Source organism: Anomalospiza imberbis, chromosome 3, assembly GCF_031753505.1.
Source record: "Anomalospiza imberbis isolate Cuckoo-Finch-1a 21T00152 chromosome 3, ASM3175350v1, whole genome shotgun sequence".
Lineage (NCBI taxonomy): Eukaryota > Metazoa > Chordata > Aves > Passeriformes > Viduidae > Anomalospiza > Anomalospiza imberbis.
The window spans coordinates 2023843-2047386 of record NC_089683.1 but is presented as its reverse complement, the minus strand read 5'-3'; the positions used below and the strand labels follow the sequence as shown (position 1 = coordinate 2047386).

Sequence of the window (23544 nt, the reverse complement as noted above, 5' to 3'; positions counted from 1 at the left end):
GGATGGGGACAGGGACAGGGACAGCGGAGATGGGGACAAGGACAGGGACAGTCAAAGCTGGGATGGGGACAGGGACAGCGGGGATGGGGACAGGGACAGGGACAGGAATAGGGACAGGGACAGGGACAGCGGGAATGGGACAGGGACAGGGACAGGGATGGGGACAGGGACAGGGACAGGGATGGGGACAGGGACAGGGACAGCGGGGATGGGGACAGGGACAGGGACAGGGACAGTCACAGTGGGGATGGGGACAGGGACAGGGATGGGGACAGGGACAGGGATGGGGACAGGGACAGGACAGCGGAGATGGGGACAAGGACAGGGACAGTCAAAGCTGGGACAGGGACAGGGACAGCGGGGATGGGGACAGGACAGGGACAGGGGGGTTGGGGACAGGGACAGGGACGGGGATAGGGACAGGGACAGGGACAGCGGGGATGGGGACAGGGACAGGGACAGGGACGGGGACAGGGACAGGGACAGTGGGGATGGGGACAGGGACAGGGACAGGGACAGTGACAGGGATGGGGACAGGGACAGGGATGGGGACAGCAAGGACAGGGATGGGGACAGGGACAGTCAAAGCTAGGATGGGGACAGGGACGGGGACAGGGACAGGGACGGGGACAGGGACAGGGACAGTGACGGGGACAGTGACAGGGCCAGGGGACAGGGACAGGGATGGGGACGGGGACAGGGACAGGGACGGGGACAGGGACAGGAACAGTCACAGCAGGGATGGGGACAGGGATGGGGACAGGGACGGGGACGGTGACAGGGACAGTGACAGGGACGGGGACAGGGACAGTGACAGGGCCGGGGACAGGGACAGTCACAGTGGTGACAGGGACAGGGACAGTCAAAGCTGGGATGGGGACAGGGACAGGGATGGGGACAGGGACAGGGCCGGGGACAGGGACAGGGCCGGGGACAGGAAGGGGCCGGGCCGGGCCGGCGGTGTCCCTCACGCAGCGGGAAGACGGTGGTGCCGCAGGTGAGGCTGTTGAGCGCCACGCCGTACGGGGGCACGCTCTGGTTCAGGTACAGCAGCGAGTTCACAGCAAAGATCACCACTCCGCCTGGGACAGGGGACAGGGACGGTGCCACCGTCAGTGCCACCGTCAGTGCCACCATCAGTGCCACCATCAGTGCCACCATCACCACACCATAACCACACCATAACCACACCATCGCCACTCCACCTGGGACAGGGGACAGGGACGGTGCCACCGTCAGTGCCACCGTCAGTGCCACCGTCACCACTCCGCCTGGGACAGGGGACAGGGACGGTGCCACCGTCAGTGCCACCGTCAGCGCCACCGTCAGTGTCACCATCAGTGTCACCGTCACCACACCATCACCACTCCGCCTGGGACACGGGACAGGGACAGTGCCACCGTCAGTGCCACCGTCAGTGCCACCATCAGTGTCACCATCAGTGTCACCATCACCACACCATCACCACTCCACCTGGGACAGGGGACAGGGACAGTGCCACCGTCGGTGCCACCATCACCACACCATCACCACTCCGCCTGGGACAGGGGACAGGGACGGTGCCACCGTCAGCGCCACCGTCAGCGCCACCGTCAGTGTCACCATCAGTGTCACCGTCACCACACCATCACCACTCCGCCTGGGACACGGGACAGGGACAGTGCCACCGTCAGTGCCACCGTCAGTGCCACCATCAGTGTCACCATCAGTGTCACCATCACCACACCATCACCACTCCACCTGGGACAGGGGACAGGGACAGTGCCACCGTCGGTGCCACCATCACCACACCATCACCACTCCGCCTGGGACAGGGGACAGGGACGGTGCCACCGTCAGTGCCACTGTCAGCGCCACCGTCAGTGCCACCATCAGTGTCACCATCACCACTCCGCCTGGGACAGGGGACAGGGACAGTGCCACCGTCAGTGCCACCATCACCACACCATCACCACTCCGCCTGGGACAGGGGACAGGACGGTGCCACCGTCAGTGCCACTGTCAGTGCCACCATCACACCATCACCACTCCACCTGGGACAGGGGGACAGGGACAGTGCCCACCATCAGTGTCACCGTCAGTGCCACCATCAGTGCCACCGTCAGTGTCACCATCACCACACCATCACCACTCCACCTGGGACAGGGGACAGGGACAGTGCCACCGTCGGTGCCACCATCACCACACCATCACCACTCCGCCTGGGACAGGGGACAGGGACGGTGCCACCATCAGTGCCACCATCTCCACACCATCACCACACCACCACCACACCATCGCCACTCCGCCTGGGACAGAGGACAGGGACAGTGCCACCGTCAGTGCCACCATCACCACACCATCACCACTCCGCCTGGGACAGGGGACAGGGACGGTGCCACCGTCAGTGCCACTGTCAGTGCCAGCATCAGTGTCACCATCACCACTCCGCCTGGGACAGGGGACAGGGACGGTGCCACCGTCAGTGACACTGTCAGCGCCACCGTCAGTGCCACCATCAGTGTCACCATCAGTGTCACCATCACCACACCATCACCACTCCGCCTGGGACAGGAGACAGGGACAGTGCCACCATGAGTGTCACTGTCACCACACCTCCTGTGACATGGGGACACGGGGACAATGTCAGTGTCACTGTCACCACCACACCTCCTGGGACATGGGGACACTGGGGACAGGGACAGTGTCACTGTCATTGTCACCACCACCACACCTCCTGGGACATGGGGACACTGGGACAGGGACAGTGTCACTGTCACCACCACACCTCCTGGGACATGGGGACACTGGGGACAGGGACAGTGTCACTGCCATTGTCACCATCACCACACCTCCTGTGACATGGGGACACTGGACAGGGACAGTGTCACTGTCATTGTCACCATCACCACACCTCCTGTGACATGGGGACACTGGGGACACGGGGACAGTGTCACTGTCATTGTCACCACCACACCTCCTGTGACATGGGGACACTGGGGACAGGGACAGTGTCACTGTCATTGTCACCACCACACCTCCTGTGACATGGGGACACTGGGGACAGGAACAGTGTCACTGTCATTGTCACCATCACCACGCCTCCTGTGACATGGGGACACTGGGGACAGGAACAGTGTCACTGTCATTGTCACCACCACCACACCTCCTGTGACATGGGGACACGGGGACAGGGACAGTGTCACTGTCACCACCACACCTCCTGTGACATGGGGACACTGGGACAGGGACAGTGTCACTGTCACCACCACACCTCCTGTGACATGGGGACACTGGGACAGGGACAGTGTCACTGTCATTGTCACCACCACCACACCTCCTGGGACATGGGGACACGGGGACAGTGTCAGTGTCACTGTCATTGTCACCATCACCACGCCTCCTGTGACATGGGGACACGGGACAGGGACAGAGTCACTGTCATTGTCACCATCACCACACCTCCTGGGACATGGGGACACTGGGACAGGGACAGTGTCACTGTCAGTGTCACCATCACCACACCTCCTGGGACATGGGGACACTGGGGACAGGGACAGTGTCACTGTCATTGTCACCACCACACCTCCTGTGACATGGGGACACGGGGACAGTGTCACTGTCATTGTCACCATCACCACACCTCCCGTGACATGGGGACACTGGGGACAGGGACAGTGTCACTGTCAGTGTCACCATCACCACACCTCCTGTGACATGGGGACACGGGGACAGGGACAGTGTCACTGTCAGTGTCACCACCACCACACCTCCTGGGACATGGGGACAGGGACAGTGTCACCATGGGGACAGTGTCACTGTCATTGTCACTGCACCCCCTGGGGCATGGGGACAGGGACGGTGTCACCGTCAGTGCCACCATCAGTGCCAGTGTCACCCTCACCACACACCCTGGGGACACGAGGACATGGGGACATGGGGACAGTGTCATTGCCAACACCAGCACCACCACCACCACGCCACTGTCACTGTCACAGTGTCACTGTGTCACTGTCACTGTGCCACTGTGCCACTGTCACTGTGTCACTGTGTCACTGTGCCACTGTCACTGTGTCACTGTCACTGTGTCACTGTCACTGTGTCACTGTGTCAATGTGTCACTGTCACTGTGTCACTGTCACTGTGTCACTGTGTCACTGTCACTGTGTCACTGTGTCACTGTGTCACTGTCACTGTCACTGTGTCACTGTGTCACTGTGTCACTGTGTCACTGTCACTGTGTCACTGTCACTGTGTCACTGTGTCACTGTGTCACTGTCACTGTGTCACTGTCACTGTGTCACTGTGTCACTGTCACTGTGTCACTGTCACTGTGTCACTGTGTCAATGTGTCACTGTCACTGTGTCACTGTCACTGTGTCACTGTGTCACTGTCACTGTGTCACTGTGTCACTGTCACTGTGTCACTGTCACTGTGTCACTGTCACTGTGTCACTGTGTCACTGTGTCACTGTGTCACTGTCACTGTGTCACTGTCACTGTGTCACTGTCACTGTGTCACTGTGTCACTGTCACTGTGTCACTGTGTCACTGTGTCACTGTCACTGTGTCACTGTCACTGTCACTGTGTCACTGTGTCACTGTGTCACTGTCACTGTGTCACTGTCACTGTGTCACTGTGTCACTGTCACTGTGTCACTGTGTCACTGTGTCACTGTGTCACTGTGTCACTGTCACTGTGTCACTGTGTCACTGTCACTGTCACTGTGTCACTGTGTCACTGTGTCACTGTGTCACTGTCACTGTGTCACTGTCACTGTGTCACTGTCACTGTGTCACTGTGTCACTGTGTCACTGTCACTGTGTCACTGTCACTGTGTCACTGTCACTGTGTCACTGTGTCACTGTGTCACTGTCACTGTGTCACTGTCACTGTGTCACTGTCACTGTGTCACTGTGTCACTGTGTCACTGTCACTGTGTCACTGTGTCACTGTGTCACTGTGTCACTGTCACTGTGTCACTGTCACTGTGTCACTGTGTCACTGTGTCACTGTCACTGTGTCACTGTGACACTGTGTCACTGTGTCACTGTCACTGTGTCACTGTCACTGTGTCACTGTCACTGTGTCACTGTGTCACTGTCACTGTGTCACTGTGTCACTGTGTCACTGTCACTGTGTCACTGTCACTGTGTCAATGTGTCACTGTCACTGTGTCACTGTCACTGTGTCACTGTGTCACTGTGTCACTGTCACTGTCACTGTGTCACTGTGTCACTGTGTCACTGTCACTGTGTCACTGTGTCACTGTCACTGTGTCTGTGTCACTGTCACTGTGTCACTGTGTCACTGTCACTGTCACTGTGTCACTGTGTCACTGTCACTGTGTCACTGTGTCACTGTCACTGTGTCACTGTCACTGTGTCACTGTGTCACTGTGTCACTGTCACTGTGTCACTGTCACTGTGTCACTGTCACTGTGCCACTGTGTCACTGTCACTGTGTCACTGTCACTGTGTCACTGTGTCACTGTGCCACTGTGTCACTGTCACTGTGTCACTGTCACTGTGTCACTGTGTCACTGTGTCACTGTGTCACTGTCACTGTGTCACTGTCACTGTGTCACTGTCACTGTGTCACTGTGTCACTGTGTCACTGTGTCACTGTCACTGTGTCACTGTCACTGTGTCACTGTGTCACTGTCACTGTCACTGTGTCACTGTGCCACTGTGTCACTGTCACTGTGTCACTGTCACTGTGTCACTGTGTCACTGTGTCACTGTGTCACTGTCACTGTGTCACTGTGTCAGTGTCACTGTGTCACTGTGTCACTGTGACACTGTGTCACTGTGTCACTGTCACTGTGTCACTGTCACTGTGCCACTGTCACTGTGTCACTGTGTCACTGTGTCACTGTCACTGTGTCACTGTCACTGTGTCACTGTGTCACTGTCACTGTCACTGTGTCACTGTCACTGTCACTGTGTCACTGTCACTGTGTCACTGTCACTGTGTCACTGTCACTGTCACTGTGTCACTGTGTCACTGTGTCACTGTCACTGTGTCACTGTGACTGTGTCACTGTCACTGTGTCACTGTGCCACTGTCACTGTGTCACTGTCACTGTCACTGTGTCACTGTCACTGTGTCACTGTGTCACTGTCACTGTGTCACTGTCACAGTGTCACAGTGTCACTGTCACTGTGTCACTGTGTCACTGTGCCACTGTGTCACTGTCACTTTGTCACTGTGTGACTGTGTCACTGTCACTGTGTCACTGTGTCACTGTGTCACTGTCACTGTGTCACTGTGTCACTGTCACTGCGTCACTGTGTCACTGTCACTGTCACTGTGTCACTGTCACTGTCATTGTGACACTGTCACTGTGTCACTGTCACTGTGTCACCGTCACTGTGTCACTGTGTCACTGTCACTGTCATTGTGACACTGTCACTGTGTCACTGTCACTGTGTCACTGTGTCACTGTCACTGTGTCACTGTGTCACTGTGTCACTGTGTCACTGTCACTGTCACTGTGTCACTGTCACTGTGTCACTGTGTCACTGTGTCACTGTCACTGTCACTGTGTCACTGTCACTGTGTCACTGTGTCACTGTCACTGTGTCACTGTCACTGTGTCACTGTCACTGTGTCACTGTGTCACTGTCACTGTGTCACTGTGTCACTGTGTCACTGTCACTGTGTCACTGTCACTGTCACTGTGTCACTGTGTCACTGTGTCACTGTCACTGTGTCACTGTCACTGTGTCACTGTCACTGTGTCACTGTGTCACTGTCACTGTGTCACTGTGTCACTGTGTCACTGTCACTGTGTCACTGTCACTGTCACTGTGTCACTGTGTCACTGTGTCACGGTGTCACTGTGTCACTGTCACTGTGTCACTGTGTCACTGTGTCACTGTCACTGTGTCACTGTCACTGTGTCACTGTGTCACTGTGTCACTGTCACTGTGTCACTGTCACTGTGTCACTGTGTCACTGTGTCACTGTCACTGTCACTGTGTCACTGTGCCACTGTCACTGTGCCACTGTGCCACTGTCACTGTGTCACTGTGTCACTGTCACTGTGTCACTGTCACTGTGTCACTGTGTCACTGTCACTGTCACTCACCGATGGGTTTGGGGACAGGCAGCGCCTGGGTGCAGTCGAAGGGCAGCGAGCTCAGTGACCAGATGACCGGGTGGACGCGCTGCAGGATGTTCAGCGAGATGGCCACGATGCTGCAGGTGTCCTGTCGCACTGCCACCCTCCTGTGGGGACACCAGTGTCACCTCTGTGTCACCTGGGGGGTCACAGACACACAATGACCCCACACGTGTCCTGTCCCACTGCCACCCTCCCGTGGGGACACCAGTGTCACCTCTGTGTCACCTGGGGGGTCACAGACACACCCGGACCCCACACGTGTCCTGTCCCACTGCCACCCTCCCGTGGGGACACCAGTGTCACCTCTGTGTCACCTCTGTGTCACCTGGGGGGTCACAGACACACCCTGACCCCACACGTGTCCTGTCCCACTGCCACCCTCCCATGGGGACACCAGTGTCACCTCTGTGTCACCTCTGTGTCACCTGGGGGGTCACAGACACACCCTGACCCCACACGTGTCCTGTCCCACTGCCACCCTCCCGTGGGGACACCAGTGTCACCTCTGTGTCACCTCTGTGTCACCTGGGGGGTCACAGACACACCCTGACCCCACACGTGTCCTGTCACACTGCCACCCTCCTGTGGGGACACCAGTGTCACCTCTGTGTCACCTGGGGGGTCACAGACACACCCTGACCCCACACGTGTCCTGTCCCACTGCCACCCTCCTGTGGGGACACCAGGGTCACCTCTGTGTCACCTCTGTGTCACCTGGGGGGTCACAGACACACCCTGACCCCACACGTGTCCTGTCCCACTGCCACCCTCCCGTGGGGACACCAGTGTCACCTCTGTGTCACCTGGGGGGTCACAGACACACCCTGACCCCACACATGTCCTGTCGCACTGCCACCCTCCCGTGGGGACACCAGTGTCACCTCTGTGTCACCTGGGGGGTCACAGACACACCCTGACCCCACACATGTCCTGTCGCACTGCCACCCTCCTGTGGGGACACCAGTGTCACCTCTGTGTCACCTGGGGGGTCACAGACACACAATGACCCCACACGTGTCCTGTCCCACTGCCACCATCCCGTGGGGACACCAGTGTCACCTCTGTGTCACCTGGGGGGTCACAGACACACCCTGACCCCACACGTGTCCTGTACCACTGCCACCCTCCTGTGGGGACACCAGTGTCACCTCTGTGTCACCTGGGGGGTCACAGACACACCCTGACCCCACACGTGTCCTGTCCCACTGCCACCCTCCTGTGGGGACACCAGTGTCACCTCTGTGTCACCTCTGTGTCACCTGGGGGGTCACAGACACACCCTGACCCCACACGTGTCCTGTCCCACTGCCACCCTCCTGTGGGGACACCAGTGTCACCTCTGTGTCACCTGGGGGGTCACAGACACACCCTGACCCCACACGTGTCCTGTCCCACTGCCACCCTCCTGTGGGGACACCAGTGTCACCTCTGTGTCACCTGGGGGATCACAGACACACCCTGACCCCACACGTGTCCTGTGCCACTGCCACCCTCCTGTGGGGACACCAGTGTCACCTCTGTGTCACCTCTGTGTCACCTGGGGGGTCACAGACACACCCTGACCCCACACGTGTCCTGTCCCACTGCCACCCTCCCGTGGGGACACCAGTGTCACCTCTGTGTCACCTGGGGGGTCACAGACACACCCTGACCCCACACGCGTGTCCTGTCCCAGTGCCACCCTCCTGTGGGGACACCAGTGTCACCTCTGTGTCACCTGGGGGGTCAAAGACACACCCTGACCCCACACGTGTCCTGTCCCACTGCCACCCTCCCGTGGGGACACCTACATGCCACCAGGGGTGACCCCTGACCCCACACGTGTCCTGTCACTGCCTAGGGGACACTGAGATCCCCCCAAAGGTCACTGCCACCCCAAACTGGGCACTGACCCTGTCCCTGTGTCCCCAGTGTCCCCAGGGTCACCCCAAACTGGGCACTGACCCTGTCCCTGTGTCCCCAGGGTCACCCCAAACTGGGCACTGACCCTGTCCCTGTGTCCCCAGTGTCCCCAGGGTCACCCCAAACTGGGCACTGACCCTGTCCCTGTGTCCCCAGTGTCACTGTCACCCCAAACTGGGCACTGACCCTGTCCCTGTGTCCCCAGTGTCACCCCAAACTGGGCACTGACCCTGTCCCTGTGTCCCCAGTGTCACCAGTGTCACCCCAAACTGGGCACTGACCCTGTCCCTGTGTCCCCACTGTCACCCCAAACTGGGCACTGACCCTGTCCCTGTGTCCCCAGTGTCCCCAGGGTCACCCCAAACTGGGCACTGACCCTGTCCCTGTGTCCCCAGTGTCACCCCAAACTGGGCACTGACCCTGTCCCTGTGTCCCCAGTGTCACCCCAAACTGGGCACTGACCCTGTCCCTGTGTCCCCAGTGTCACCCCAAACTGGGCACTGACCCTGGCCCTGTGTCCCCAGTGTCACCCCAAACTGGGCACTGACCCTGTTCCTGTGTCCCCAGTGTCCCCAGTGTCACCCCAAACTGGGCACTGACCCTGTCCCTGTGTCCCCAGTGTCACCCCAAACTGGGCACTGACCCTGTCCCTGTGTCCCCAGGGTCACCACTGTAACCACAAACTGGGCACTGACCCTGTCCCTGTGTCCCCACTGTCACCCCAAACTGGGCACTGACCCTGTCCCTGTGTCCCCAGTGTCCCCAGGGTCACCCCAAACTGGGCACTGACCCTGTCCCTGTGTCCCCAGGGTCACCCCAAACTGGGCACTGACCCTGTCCCTGTGTCCCCAGTGTCATTGTCACCCCAAACTGGGCACTGACCCTGTCCCTGTGTCCCCAGTGTCATTGTCACCCCAAACTGGGCACTGACCCTGTCCCTGTGTCCCCAGTGTCATTGTCACCCCAAACTGGGCACTGACCCTGTCCCTGTGTCCCCAGTGTCACTGTCACCCCAAACTGGGCACTGACCCTGTCCCTGTGTCCCCAGGGTCACCCCAAACTGGGCACTGACCCTGTCCCTGTGTCCCCAGTGTCACTGTCACCCCAAACTGGGCACTGACCCTGTCCCTGTGTCCCCAGGGTCACTGTCACCCCAAACTGGGCACTGACCCTGTCCCTGTGTCCCCAGTGTCCCCAGGGTCACCCCAAACTGGGCACTGACCCTGTCCCTGTGTCCCCAGTGTCACTGTCACCCCAAACTGGGCACTGACCCTGTCCCTGTGTCCCCAGTGTCACCCCAAACTGGGCACTGACCCTGTCCCTGTGTCCCCAGTGTCCCCAGGGTCACCCCAAACTGGGCACTGACCCTGTCCCTGTGTCCCCAGTGTCACTGTCACCCCAAACTGGGCACTGACCCTGTGTCCCCAGTGTCCCCAGTGTCACCCCAAACTGGGCACTGACCCTGTCCCTGTGTCCCCAGTGTCACTGTCACCCCAAACTGGGCACTGACCCTGTCCCTGTGTCCCCACGGTCACCCCAAACTGGGCACTGACCCTGTCCCTGTGTCCCCAATGTCCCCAGGGTCACCCCAAACTGGGCACTGACCCTGTCCCTGTGTCCCCAGTGTCACCCCAAACTGGGCACTGACCCTGTCCCTGTGTCCCCAGTGTCACCAGTGTCACCCCAAACTGGGCACTGACCCTGTCCCTGTGTCCCCAGTGTCCCCAGTGTCACCCCAAACTGGGCACTGACCCTGTCCCTGTGTCCCCAGTGTCACCCCAAACTGGGCACTGACCCTGTCCCTGTGTCCCCAGTGTCCCCAGGGTCACCCCAAACTGGGCACTGACCCTGTCCCTGTGTCCCCAGTGTCACCACTGTCACCCCAAACTGGGCACTGACCCTGTCCCTGTGTCCCCAGGGTCACCAGTGTCACCCCAAACTGGGCACTGACCCTGTCCCTGTGTCCCCAGGGTCACCCCAAACTGGGCACTGACCCTGTCCCTGTGTCCCCAGTGTCACTGTCACCCCAAACTGGGCACTGACCCTGTCCCTGTGTCACCAGTGTCCCCAGTGTCACCCCAAACTGGGCACTGACCCTGTCCCTGTGTCCCCAGTGTCACCCCAAACTGGGCACTGACCCTGGCCCTGTGTCCCCAGTGTCCCCAGTGTCACCCCAAACTGGGCACTGACCCTGTCCCTGTGTCCCCAGGGTCACTGTCACCCCAAACTGGGCACTGACCCTGTCCCTGTGTCCCCAGTGTCATTGTCACCCCAAACTGGGCACTGACCCTGTCCCTGTGTCCCCAGTGTCACCCCAAACTGGGCACTGACCCTGTCTCTGTGTCCCCAGTGTCCCCAGGGTCACCCCAAACTGGGCACTGACTTTGTCCCTGTCTCCCCAGTGTCCCCAGTGTCACCCCAAACTGGGCACTGACCCTGTCCCTGTGTCCCCAGTGTCCCCAGTGTCACCCCAAACTGGGCACTGACCCTGGCCCTGTGTCCCCAGGGTCACCCCAATCTGGGCACTGACCCTGTCCCTGTGTCCCCAGTGTCACTGTCACCCCAAACTGGGCACTGACCCTGTCCCTGTGTCCCCAGTGTCACCCCAAACCGGGCACTGACCCTGTCCCTGTGTCCCCACTGTCACCCCAAACTGGGCACTGACCCTGTCCCTGTGTCCCCAGTGTCCCCAGGGTCACCCCAAACTGGGCACTGACCCTGTCCCTGTGTCCCCAGTGTCACTGTCACCCCAAACTGGGCACTGACCCTGTCCCTGTGTCCCCAGGGTCACCCCAAACTGGGCACTGACCCTGTCCCTGTGTCCCCAGTGTCACTGTCACCCCAAACTGGGCACTGACCCTGTCCCTGTGTCCCCAGGGTCACCCCAAACTGGGCACTGACCCTGGCCCTGTGTCCCCAGTGTCACCCCAAACTGGGCACTGACCCTGTCCCTGTGTCCCCAGTGTCACTGTCACCCCAAACTGGGCACTGACCCTGTCCCCAGTGTCCCCAGGGTCACCCCAAACTGGGCACTGACCCTGTCCCTGTGTCCCCAGTGTCACTGTCACCCCAAACTGGGCACTGACCCTGTCCCTGTGTCCCCAGGGTCACCCCAAACTGGGCACTGACCCTGGCCCTGTGTCCCCAGTGTCACCCCAAACTGGGCACTGACCCTGTCCCTGTGTCCCCAGTGTCATTGTCACCCCAAACTGGGCACTGACCCTGTCCCTGTGTCCCCAGTGTCACTGTCACCCCAAACTGGGCACTGACCCTGTCCCTGTGTCCCCAGTGTCCCCAGTGTCACCCCAAACTGGGCACTGACCCTGTCCCTGTGTCCCCAGGGTCACCCCAAACTGGGCACTGACCCTGTCCCTGTGTCCCCAGTGTCACCCCAAACTGGGCACTGACCCTGTCCCTGTGTCCCCAGTGTCACTGTCACCCCAAACTGGGCACTGACCCTGTCCCTGTGTCCCCAGTGTCACCCCAAACTGGGCACTGACCCTGTCCCTGTGTCCCCAGGGTCACTGTCACCCCAAACTGGGCACTGACCCTGTCCCTGTGTCCCCAGTGTCACCCCAAACTGGGCACTGACCCTGTCCCTGTGTCCCCAGTGTCCCCAGGGTCACCCCAAACTGGGCACTGACCCTGTCCCTGTGTCCCCAGGGTCACCCCAAACTGGGCACTGACCCTGTCCCTGTGTCCCCAGTGTCACTGTCACCCCAAACTGGGCACTGACCCTGTCCCCAGTGTCCCCAGTGTCCCCAGTGTCACCCCAAACTGGGCACTGACCCTGTCCCTGTGTCCCCACTGTCACCCCAAACTGGGCACTGACCCTGTCCCTGTGTCCCCAGTGTCCCCAGGGTCACCCCAAACTGGGCACTGACCCTGTCCCTGTGTCCCCAGGGTCACCCCAAACTGGGCACTGACCCTGTCCCTGTGTCCCCGGTGTCCCCAGTGTCACCCCAAACTGGGCACTGACCCTGTCCCTGTGTCCCCAGTGTCACTGTCACCCCAAACTGGGCACTGACCCTGTCCCTGTGTCCCCGGGGTCACCCCAAACTGGGCACTGACCCTGTCCCTGTGTCCCCAGTGTCACTGTCACCCCAAACTGGGCACTGACCCTGTCCCTGTGTCCCCCGTGTCACCCCAAACTGGGCACTGACCCTGTCCCTGTGTCCCCAGTGTCACCCCAAACTGGGCACTGACCCTGTCCCTGTGTCCCCAGGGTCACCCCAAACTGGGCACTGACCCTGTCCCTGTGTCCCCGGTGTCCCCAGTGTCACCCCAAACTGGGCACTGACCCTGTCCCTGTGTCCCCAGGGTCACCCCAAACTGGGCACTGACCCTGTCCCTGTGTCCCCACTGTCACCCCAAACTGGGCACTGACCCTGTCCCTGTGTCCCCAGTGTCACCCCAAACTGGGCACTGACCCTGTCCCAGTGTCCCCAGTGTCACCCCAAACTGGGCACTGACCCTGTCCCTGTGTCCCCAGTGTCCCCAGTGTCACCCCAAACTGGGCACTGACCCTGTCCCTGTGTCCCCAGTGACCCCAGGGTCACCCCAAACTGGGCACTGACCCTGTCCCAGTGTCCCCAGGGTCACCCCAAACTGGGCACTGACCCTGTCCCTGTGTCCCCAGGGTCACTGTCACCCCAAACTGGGCACTGACCCTGTCCCTGTGTCCCCAGTGTCACCCCAAACTGGGCACTGACCCTGTCCCTGTGTCCCCAGTGTCACCCCAAACTGGGCACTGACCCTGTCCCTGTGTCCCCAGTGTCCCCACTGTCACCCCAAACTGGGCACTGACCCTGTCCCTGTGTCCCCAGGGTCACCCCAAACTGGGCACTGACCCTGTCCCTGTGTCCCCAGGGTCACTGTCACCCCAAACTGGGCACTGACCCTGTCCCTGTGTCCCCTGTGTCCCCAGGGTCACCCCAAACTGGGCACTGACCCTGTCCCTGTGTCCCCTGTGTCCCCAGTGTCACCCCAAACTGGGCACTGACCCTGTCCCTGTGTCCCCAGTGTCCCCAGGGTCACCCCAAACTGGGCACTGACCCTGTCCCTGTGTCCCCAGTGTCCCCAGGGTCACCCCAAACTGGGCACTGACCCTGTCCCTGTGTCCCCAATGTCACTGTCACCCCAAACTGGGCACTGACCCTGTCCCTGTGTCCCCAGGGTCACCCCAAACTGGGCACTGACCCTGTCCCTGTGTCCCCAATGTCACTGTCACCCCAAACTGGGCACTGACCCTGTCCCTGTGCCCCCAGTGTCACCCCAAACTGGACACTGACCCTGTCCCTGTGTCCCCAGGGTCACCCCAAACTGGGCACTGACCCTGTCCCTGTGTCCCCAGTGTCACCAGTGTCACCCCAAACTGGGCACTGACCCTGTCCCTGTGTCCCCAGGGTCACCCCAAACTGGGCACTGACCCTGTCCCTGTGTCCCCAGTGTCCCCAGTGTCACCCCAAACTGGGCACTGACCCTGTCCCTGTGTCCCCAGTGTCCCCAGGGTCACCCCAAACTGGGCACTGACCCTGGCCCTGTGTCCCCAGGGTCACCCCCAAACTGGGCACTGACCCTGTCCCTGTGTCCCCAGGGTCACCCCAAACTGGGCACTGACCCTGTCCCTGTGTCCCCAGTGTCCCCAGTGTCACCCCAAACTGGGCACTGACCCTGTCCCTGTGTCCCCAGTGTCCCCAGGGTCACCCCAAACTGGGCACTGACCCTGGCCCTGTGTCCCCAGGGTCACCCCAAACTGGGCACTGACCCTGTCCCTGTGTCCCCAGTGTCCCCACTGTCACCCCAAACTGGGCACTGACGCTGTCCCTGTGTCCCCAGTGTCCCCAGGGTCACCCCAAACTGGGCACTGACCCTGGCCCTGTGTCCCCAGGGTCACCCCAAACTGGGCACTGACCCTGTCCCTGTGTCCCCAGTGTCACTGTCACCCCAAACTGGGCACTGACGCTGTCCCTGTGTCCCCAGTGTCCCCAGGGTCACCCCAAACTGGGCACTGACCCTGTCCCCGTGTCCCCAGTGCCACCAGTGTCACCCCAAACTGGGCACTGACCCTGTCCCTGTGTCCCCAGTGTCACCTGTGTCACCCCAAACTGGGCACTGACCCTGTCCCTGTGTCCCCAGTGTCCCCAGGGTCACCCCAAACTGGGCACTGACCCTGTCCCTGTGTCCCCAGTGTCACCCCAAACTGGGCACTGACCCTGTCCCTGTGTCCCCAGGGTCACCCCAAACTGGGCACTGACCCTGTCCCTGTGTCCCCAGTGTCACCCCAAACTGGGCACTGACCCTGTCCCTGTGTCCCCAGGGTCACCCCAAACTGGGCACTGACCCTGTCCCTGTGTCCCCAGTGTCACCCCAAACTGGGCACTGACCCTGTCCCTGTGTCCCCAGGGTCACCCCAAACTGGGCACTGACCCTGTCCCTGTGTCCCCAGTGTCACTGTCACCCCAATGCCACCCAAAGCCCCCCGGATTCCCTCCAAACCCCCGTAAATTCCCCCCTGGGACCCCAGAACTGCCCTGGACCTGCTCTGGTTGGGTTGGGGCAGGAGCTGGGTGGGATTGGGGTGTCCATGGGGGGACTGCAGGGGATGGGACCCCAAAATCCCCTGAAAGCCCCCCAAAGCTGCCCCAAACCACCCAAAACTGACCCAGGCCAGCTCTGGTTGGGCTCAAAGAGGATCAGCAGCGTGGGCTTGTAGTAGCCGTGCAGGAACTGCATGGGCTGGGACCCCCCAAAACCCCCTGAACTCCTCCAAAAACCCCTGGAACCCCCCAAAACCCCCTGGAACCCCCCCAAAACCCCCTGGAACCACCCAAAACTGACCCAGGCCAGCTCTGGTTGGGCACGAAGAGAATCAGCAGCGTGGGCTCGTAGTAGCCATGCAGGAACTGCATGGGCTTTGGACCCCCAAAACCCCCTGAAACTCCCCCATAACCCCCTGAACTCCCCAAAACCCCCCTGGAATTCCCCCAAAACCCCCTGAACTCCCCCCAAAACACCCTGGAATTCCCCCTAAAAAACCCCCTGGAACCCCCCAAAACCCCCTGGAATCCCACCAAAACTGACCCGGGCCAGCTCTGGTTGGGCTCGAAGAGGATCAGCAGCGTGGGCTTGTAGTAGCCGCGCAGGAACTGCATGGGCTAGGACCCCCCAAAAACCCCCTGGAATTCCCCCAAAACCCCCTGAACTCCTCCAAAACACCCTGGAATCCCCCAAAACCCCCTGGAACCCCCCAAAACCCCCTGGAACCCCCCCAAAACTGACCCGGACCAGGTCTGGTTGGGCTCGAAGAGGATCAGCAGCGTGGGCTCGTAGTAGCCGTGCAGGAACTGCATGGCTGGGACCCCCACCAAAACCCCCTGAACTCCCCCAAAACCCCCTGGAATTCCCCCCTAAAACCCCCTGGAACCCCCCAAAACCCCCTGAACTCCCCAAAACGCCCTGGAATCCCCCCAGAACTGACCCGGGCCAGGTCTGGTTGGGCTCGAAGAGGATCAGCAGCGTGGGCTCGTAGTAGCCATGCAGGAACTGCATGGGCTGGGACCCCCAAAACCCCCTGAACTCCCCCAAAACCCCCTGGAATTCCCCCTAAAACCCCCTGAACTCCCCCAAAACCCTCTGGAATTCCCCCTAAAACCCCCTGGAATTCCCCTAAAACCCCCTGGAACCCCCCAAAACCCCCTGGAAGCACCCCAAAACTGACCCGGGCCAGGTCTGGTTGGGCTCGAAGAGGATCAGCAGCGTGGGCTCGTAGTAGCCATGCAGGAACTGCATGGGCTAGGACCCCCAAAACCCCCCCAAAACCCCCTGAACTCCCCCCAAAACCCCCTGGAACCCCCCAAAACCCCCTGGAACCCCCCAAAACCCCCTGGAACCCCCCCAAAACTGACCCGAGCCAGGTCTGGTTGGGCTCAAAGAGGATCAGCAGCGTGGGCTTGTAGTAGCCATGCAGGAACTGCATGGGCTGGGACCCCCAAAACCCCCTGGAATCTCCCCCAAAACCCCCTGGAATACCCAAAACCCCCCTGGAACTCCCCAAAACCCCCTGGAAGCACCCCAAAACTGACCCGGGCCAGCTCTGGTTGGGCTCGAAGAGGATCAGCAGCGTGGGGCTCGTAGTAGCCGTGCAGGAACTGCATGGGCTGGGACCCCCAAAACCCCCTGAACTCCTCCAAAAACCCTGGAATTCCATCCAAAACCCCCTGGAACCCCCGAAAACCCCCTGGAACCCCCCAAAACCCCCTGAACTCCCCCAAAACTGACCCGGGCCAGCTCTGGTTGGGCTCGAAGAGGATCAGCAGCGTGGGCTCATAGTAGCCATGCAGGAACTGCATGGGCTTGGACCCCCAAAACCCCCTGAAACTCCCCCATAACCCCCTGAACTCCCCCAAAACCCCCTGGAATTCCCCCCAAAAACCCCTGAACTCCCCCCAAAACACCCTGGAATTCCCCCTAAAACCCCTGGAACCCCCCAAAACCCCCTGGAATCCCCCCAAAACTGACCCGGGCCAGCTCTGGTTGGGCTCGAAGAGGATCAGCAGCGTGGGCTCGTAGTAGCCGTGCAGGAACTGCATGGGCTGGGACCCCCAAAACCCCCTGGAATTCCCCCAAAACCCCCTGAACCTCCTCCAAAACACCCTGGAATCCCCCAAAACCCCCTGGAACCCCCCAAAACCCCCTGGAACCCCCCCAAAACTGACCCGGGCCAGGTCTGGTTGGGCTCGAAGAGGATCAGCAGCGTGGGCTCGTAGTAGCCGTGCAGGAACTGCATGGGCTGGGACCCCCAAAACCCCCTGAACTCCCCAAAACCCCCTGGAATTCCCTCCGAAACCCCTGGAATTCCCCCTAAAACCCCCTGGAACCCCCCAAAACCCCATGAACTCCCCCAAAACTGACCCGGGCCAGGTCTGGTTGGGCTCGAAGAGGATCAGCAGCGTGGGGCTCGTAGTAGCCGTGCAGGAACTGCATGGGCTGTGGACCCCCAAAAACCCCCTCAAAACCCCCTGGAATTTCCCCCAAAACCCCTGGAACGCCCCAAAACCCCCTGGAAGCACCCCAAAACTGACCCGAGCCAGGTCTGGTTGGGCTCAAAGAGGATCAGCAGCGTGGGCTCGTAGTAGCCATGCAGGAACTGCATGGGCTGGGACCCCAAAACCCCCTGAACTCCTCCAAAAACCCCTGGAATTCCCCCCAAAACCCCCTGGAACCCCCCAAAACCCTTTGGAATTCCCCCTAAAAACTCCCCGAAATCCCCCCAAAACCCCCAAAACTGACCGGGCCAGGTCTGGTTGGGCTCGAAGAGGATCAGCAGCGTGGGCTCGTAGTAGCCATGCAGGAACTGCATGGGCTGGGACCCCCAAAACCCCCTGGAATCTCCCCCAAAACCCCCTGGAACCCCCCAAAAACCCCTGGAATCCCCCCAGAACTGACCCGGGCCAGGTCTGGTTGGGCTCGAAGAGGATCAGCAGCGTGGGCTCGTAGTAGCCATGCAGGAACTGCATGTCGATGATGTTGAGCAGTTTCTCGTCCAGCTCCCGCACGTCGATGATGTAGCTGGGCAGGAAGCTCGACTTCTGCCTGCGGGGACGGGGGTTCAGGGGGGGCCGCCCGGGTTTTTGGGGTGCCCGGGGGTTGGGGGACGGGGTTTTTGGGGGTCTCTCTCACCCCTCTCCCACCAGCCCCTCGTGCTCGTCGGCCAGCGAGTCGCGGCGGAAGGGCAGCACCACCAGGCGCGTGCCGTAGATCAGCATGACCGCGCAGCGCCCGTCGGGGGTCCACGCGCACGCGGGGCGTGTGCACGTTCTGCACGAAGCCGTCCTGGAAAAAAAACGGGGGTTTGGGGGTGGATTTGGGATCTGGGGAACCCCAAAATCCATCCCAGAGCTCCGTGTGCACGTTCTGAATGAAGCCATCCTAAAAAAATGGGGTTTGGGGTGGATTTGGGATGTGGAGGAACCCCAAAATCCATCCCAGAGCTCCGTGTGCACGTTGTGAATGAAGATATCCTAAAAAATGGGGTTTGGGGTGGATTTGGGATGTGGAGGAACCCCAAAATCCATCCAGAGCCCCGTGTGCACGTTCTGAATGAAGATATCCTAAAAAATGGGGTTTGGGGTGGATTTGGGATCTGGGGAACCCCAAAATCCATCCCAGAGCTCCATGTGAACATTGTGAATGAAGCCTTCCTAAAAAATGGGGTTTGGGGTGGATTTGGGATCTGAGGAACCCCAAAATCCATCCCAGAGCTCCGTGTGCACGTTCTGAATGAAGCCTTCCTAAAAAATGGGGTTTGGGTGGATTTGGGATCTGAGGAACCCCAAAATCCATCCCAGAGCTCCGTGTGCACGTTCTGCACGAAGCCATCCTAAAAAAATGGGGTTTGGGGTGGATTTGGGATCTGGGGAACCCCAAAATCCATCCCAGAGCTCCGTGTGCACGTTCTGAATGAAGACATCCTAAAAAATGGGGTTTGGGGTGGATTTGGGATCTGAGGGAACCCCAAAATCCATCCCAGAGCTCTGTGTGCACGTTCTGAATGAAGACATCCTAAAAAATGGGGTTTGGGGTGGATTTGGGATCTGGGGAACCCCAAAATCCATCCCAGAGCTCCGTGTGCACGTTGTGAATGAAGCCATCCTAAAAAATGGGGTTTGGGGTGGATTTGGGATGTGGAGGAACCCCAAAATCCATCCCAGAGCTCCGTGTGCACGTTCTGAATGAAGCCATCCTAAAAAATGGGGTTTGGGGTGGATTTGGATGTGGAGAACCCCAAAATCCATCCCAGAGCTCCGTGTGCACGTTCTGAATGAAGACATCCTAAAAAATGGGGTTTGGGGTGGATTTGGGATGTGGAGGAACCCCAAAATCCATCCCAGAGCTCCGTGTGCACGTTCTGAATGAAGATATCCTAAAAAAAATGGGGTTTGGGGTGGATTTGGGATGTGGAGGAACCCCAAAATCCATCCCAGAGCTCCGTGTGCACGTTCTGAATGAAGATATCCTAAAAATGGGGTTTGGGGTGGATTTGGGATCTGGGGAACCCCAAAATCCATCCCAGAGCTCCGTGTGCACGTTCTGAATGAAGATATCCTAAAAAATGGGGTTTGGGGTGGATTTGGGATCTGAGGGACCCCAAAATCCATCCCAGAGCTCCGTGTGCACGTTATGCACGAACCCATCCTAAAAAAATGGGGTTTGGGGTGGATTTAGGATGTGGAGGAACCCCAAAATCCATCCCAGAGCTCCGTGTTGCACGTTCTGCACGAAGCCGTCCTGGAAAAAAATGGGGTTTGGGGTGGATTTGGGATGTGGAGGAACCCCAAAATCCATCCCAGAGCTCCATGTGCACATTATGCACGAAGCCATCCAAAAAAATGGGGTTCGGGGTGGATTTGGGATCTGACGGAACCCCAAAATCCATCCCAGAGCTCCGTGTGCACGTTCTGAATGAAGATATCCTAAAAAATGGGGTTTGGTTAGGATTTGGGATGTGGAGGAACCCCAAAATCCATCCCAGAGCTCCGTGTGCACGTTCTGAATGAAGATATCCTAAAAAATGGGGTTTGGGGTGGATTTGGGATCTGGGGAACCCCAAAAATCCATCCCAGAGCTCCGTGTGCACGTTCTGAATGAAGCCATCCTAAAAAATGGGGTTTGGGGTGGATTTGGGATCTGAGGGAACCCCAAAATCCATCCCAGAGCTCCGTGTGCACGTTGTGAATGAAGATATCCTAAAAAATGGGGTTTGGGGTGGATTTGGGATCTGGGGAACCCCAAAATCCATCCCAGAGCTCCGTGTGCACAAAGACATCCTAAAAAATGGGGTTTGGGGTGGATTTGGGACGTGGAGGAACCCCAAAATCCATCCCAGAGCTCCGTGTGCACGTTGTGAATGAAGACATCCTAAAAAATGGGGTTTGGGGTGGATTTGGATCTGAGGGAACCCCAAAATCCATCCCAGAGCTCCGTGTGCACGTTCTGAATGAAGATATCCTAAAAACGGGGTTTGGGGTGGATTTGGGATCTGAGGGAACCCCAAAATCCATCCCAGAGCTCCGTGTGAACGTTGTGAATGAAGACATCCTAAAAAATGGGGTTTGGGGTGGATTTGGGATGTGGGGGAACCCCAAAAATCCATTCTGGGGGGGAATGAGGGAATTTGGGGTTCTGGAAAAAGCCTGGGATTTGGGGAACCCCAAAACCCTGGGGCTGAGGGGATTTGGGGAACCCCAAAACCTGGGGGTGAGGGGATTTGGGGTACCCCAAAACCTGGGGTTGAGGGGATTTGGGGAACCCCAAAACCTGGGGGTGAGGGGATTTGGGGTGTGGGGTACCCCAAAACCTGGGGTGAGGGGATTTGGGGAACCCCCAAAACCTGGGGCTGAGGGGATTTGGGGAGCCCCAAAACCTGGGGCTGAGGGGATTTGGGGTGTGGGGTACCCCAAAACCTGGGGTGTGGCCCCACCCGCAGCTCCGGCTCCTCGAAGTAGTGCAGGGACAGCGTCTTGAGGTCGTGGGTGCCGGGGTCGTACTCCACCACCGAGAGCTGGGGGAACAGCACCCCAAAAACCGTTAGGGCACCCCAAAATCTGTAACGGCACCCCCAAATTATCTACAGCACCCCACAGTTATCTACAGCACCCCAAAATCTGTAATGGCACCCCAAAATTATCTACAGCACCCCAAAATCTGCAATGGCAACCCAAAAACTGAGTCCCAGCACCCCAAAAGTGAGTCCCAGCACCCCAAAATTATCTACAGCACCCCAAAAACTGCAATGGCAACCCCAAAAACTGCAATGGCACCCCAAAACTGAGTCACAGCACCCCAAAATTATCTACAGCACCCCAAAACTGAGGCACAGCTCCCCAAAATTATCTACAGCAACCCTAAAACTGAGTCACAGCACCCCAAAATCTGAGTCACAGCACCCCAAAACTGAGTCACAGCACCCCAAAATTATCTACAGCACCCCAAAATCTGCAATGGCACCCCAAAAACTGAGTCCCAGCACCCCAAAACTGAGTCCCAGCACCCCAAAACTGAGTCCCAGCACCCCAAATCGGGGTCGTACTCCACCACCGAGAGCTGGGGGAACAGCACCCCAAAAACCGTTAGGGCACCCCAAAATCTGTAACGGCACCCCAAAATTATCTACAGCACCCCAAAATCTGTAATGGCACCCCAAAAACTGTGTCCAGCACCCCAAAATCCCCTGAGTCCCCAAAAAACCGTTAGGGCACCCCAAAACTGGGACACAGCACCCCAAAAACCCGTAACAGCACCCCCAAAATCTGCAATGGCACCCCCAAAAACTGAGACACAGCACCCCAAAAACTGAGTCACAGCACCCCAAAAACTGAGCCACAGCACCCCAAAACTGAGTCACGGCACCTCAAAAACTGTTAGGGCACGCCAAAATCTGTAACGGCACCCCAAAAATCTGCAATGGCAACCCAAAAACTGAGACACAGCACCCCAAAACCTACATTAGCACCCCAAAACCTGCAATAGCACCCCAAAAACTGAGTCCCAGCACCCCAAAAACCGTTAGGGCACCCCAAAATCTGTAACGGCACCCCAAAATTATCTACAGCACCCCAAAATCTGCAATGGCACCCCAAAAACTGAGTCACTGCACCCCAAAACTGAGTCCCAGCACCCCAAATCGGTGCCGTACTCCACCACCGAGAGCTGGGGGAACAGCACCCCAAAAAACCGGTTAGGGCACCCCAAAATCTGCAACGGCACCCCAACATTATCTACAGCACCCCAAAGTTATCTACAGCACCCCAAAATCTGCAATGGCACCCCAAAACTGAGTCCCAGCACCCCAAAATCTGCAATGGCACCCCAAAAACTGAGTCACAGCACCCCAAATCGGGGTCGTACTCCACCACCGAGAGCTGGGGGAACAGCACCCCAAAAACCGTTAGGGCACCCCAAAATCTGCAACGGCACCCCAAAATTATCTACAGCACCCCAAAATCTGCAATGGCACCCCAAAATTATCTAGAGCACCCCAAAACTGAGTCACAACACCCCAAAATCTGCAATGGCACCCCAAAATCTGTAACAGCACCCCAAAATTATCTACAGCACCCCAAAATCTGTAACGGCACCCCAAAACTGAGTCACAGCACCCCAAAATCCCATTAGGGCACCCCAAAATCTGTAACGGCACCCCAAAATCTGCAATGGCACCCCAAAAACTGAGCCACAGCACCCCAAAAACTGAGTCCCAGCACCCCAAAAACTGAGTCACAGCACCCCAAATCGGGGTCGTACTCCACCACCGAGAGCTGGGGGAACAGCACCCCAAAATACCGTTAGGGCACCCCAAAATCTGCAACGGCACCCCAAAATTATCTACGGCACCCCAAAAACTGAGTCCCAGCACCCCAAAAACCCGTTAGTTCACCCCAAAAACTGAGTCCCAGCACCCCAAAACCTCCAATAGCACCCCAAAAACCCCTGAGAGCACCCCAAAAAACCCGTAGCAGCACCCCAAAATTAT

At 58.9% G+C, this 23544-nt stretch overlaps 2 protein-coding genes across 2 annotated transcripts in view; one reads left to right on the top strand and one right to left on the bottom strand.

Moving 5' to 3' along the window:
- Positions 1 to 23183, bottom strand: part of LOC137471959 (cleavage and polyadenylation specificity factor subunit 1-like) — a 29778-nt gene extending 6595 nt beyond the window's left edge. The window contains 7 exon segments of the mRNA XM_068186667.1: positions 972 to 1082; positions 7074 to 7213; positions 18459 to 18605; positions 18693 to 18799; positions 18801 to 18845; positions 21493 to 21639; positions 23166 to 23183. Of these exon segments, the coding sequence (XP_068042768.1) occupies positions 972 to 1082; positions 7074 to 7213; positions 18459 to 18605; positions 18693 to 18799; positions 18801 to 18845; positions 21493 to 21639; positions 23166 to 23183 (715 nt within the window).
- A 41-nt stretch (positions 23184 to 23224) lies between these two features.
- Positions 23225 to 23544, top strand: part of LOC137471958 (cleavage and polyadenylation specificity factor subunit 1-like) — a 57938-nt gene continuing 57618 nt past the window's right edge. Inside the window, 1 exon segment of the mRNA XM_068186666.1 lies at positions 23225 to 23249. Within this exon segment, the coding sequence (XP_068042767.1) occupies positions 23225 to 23249 (25 nt within the window).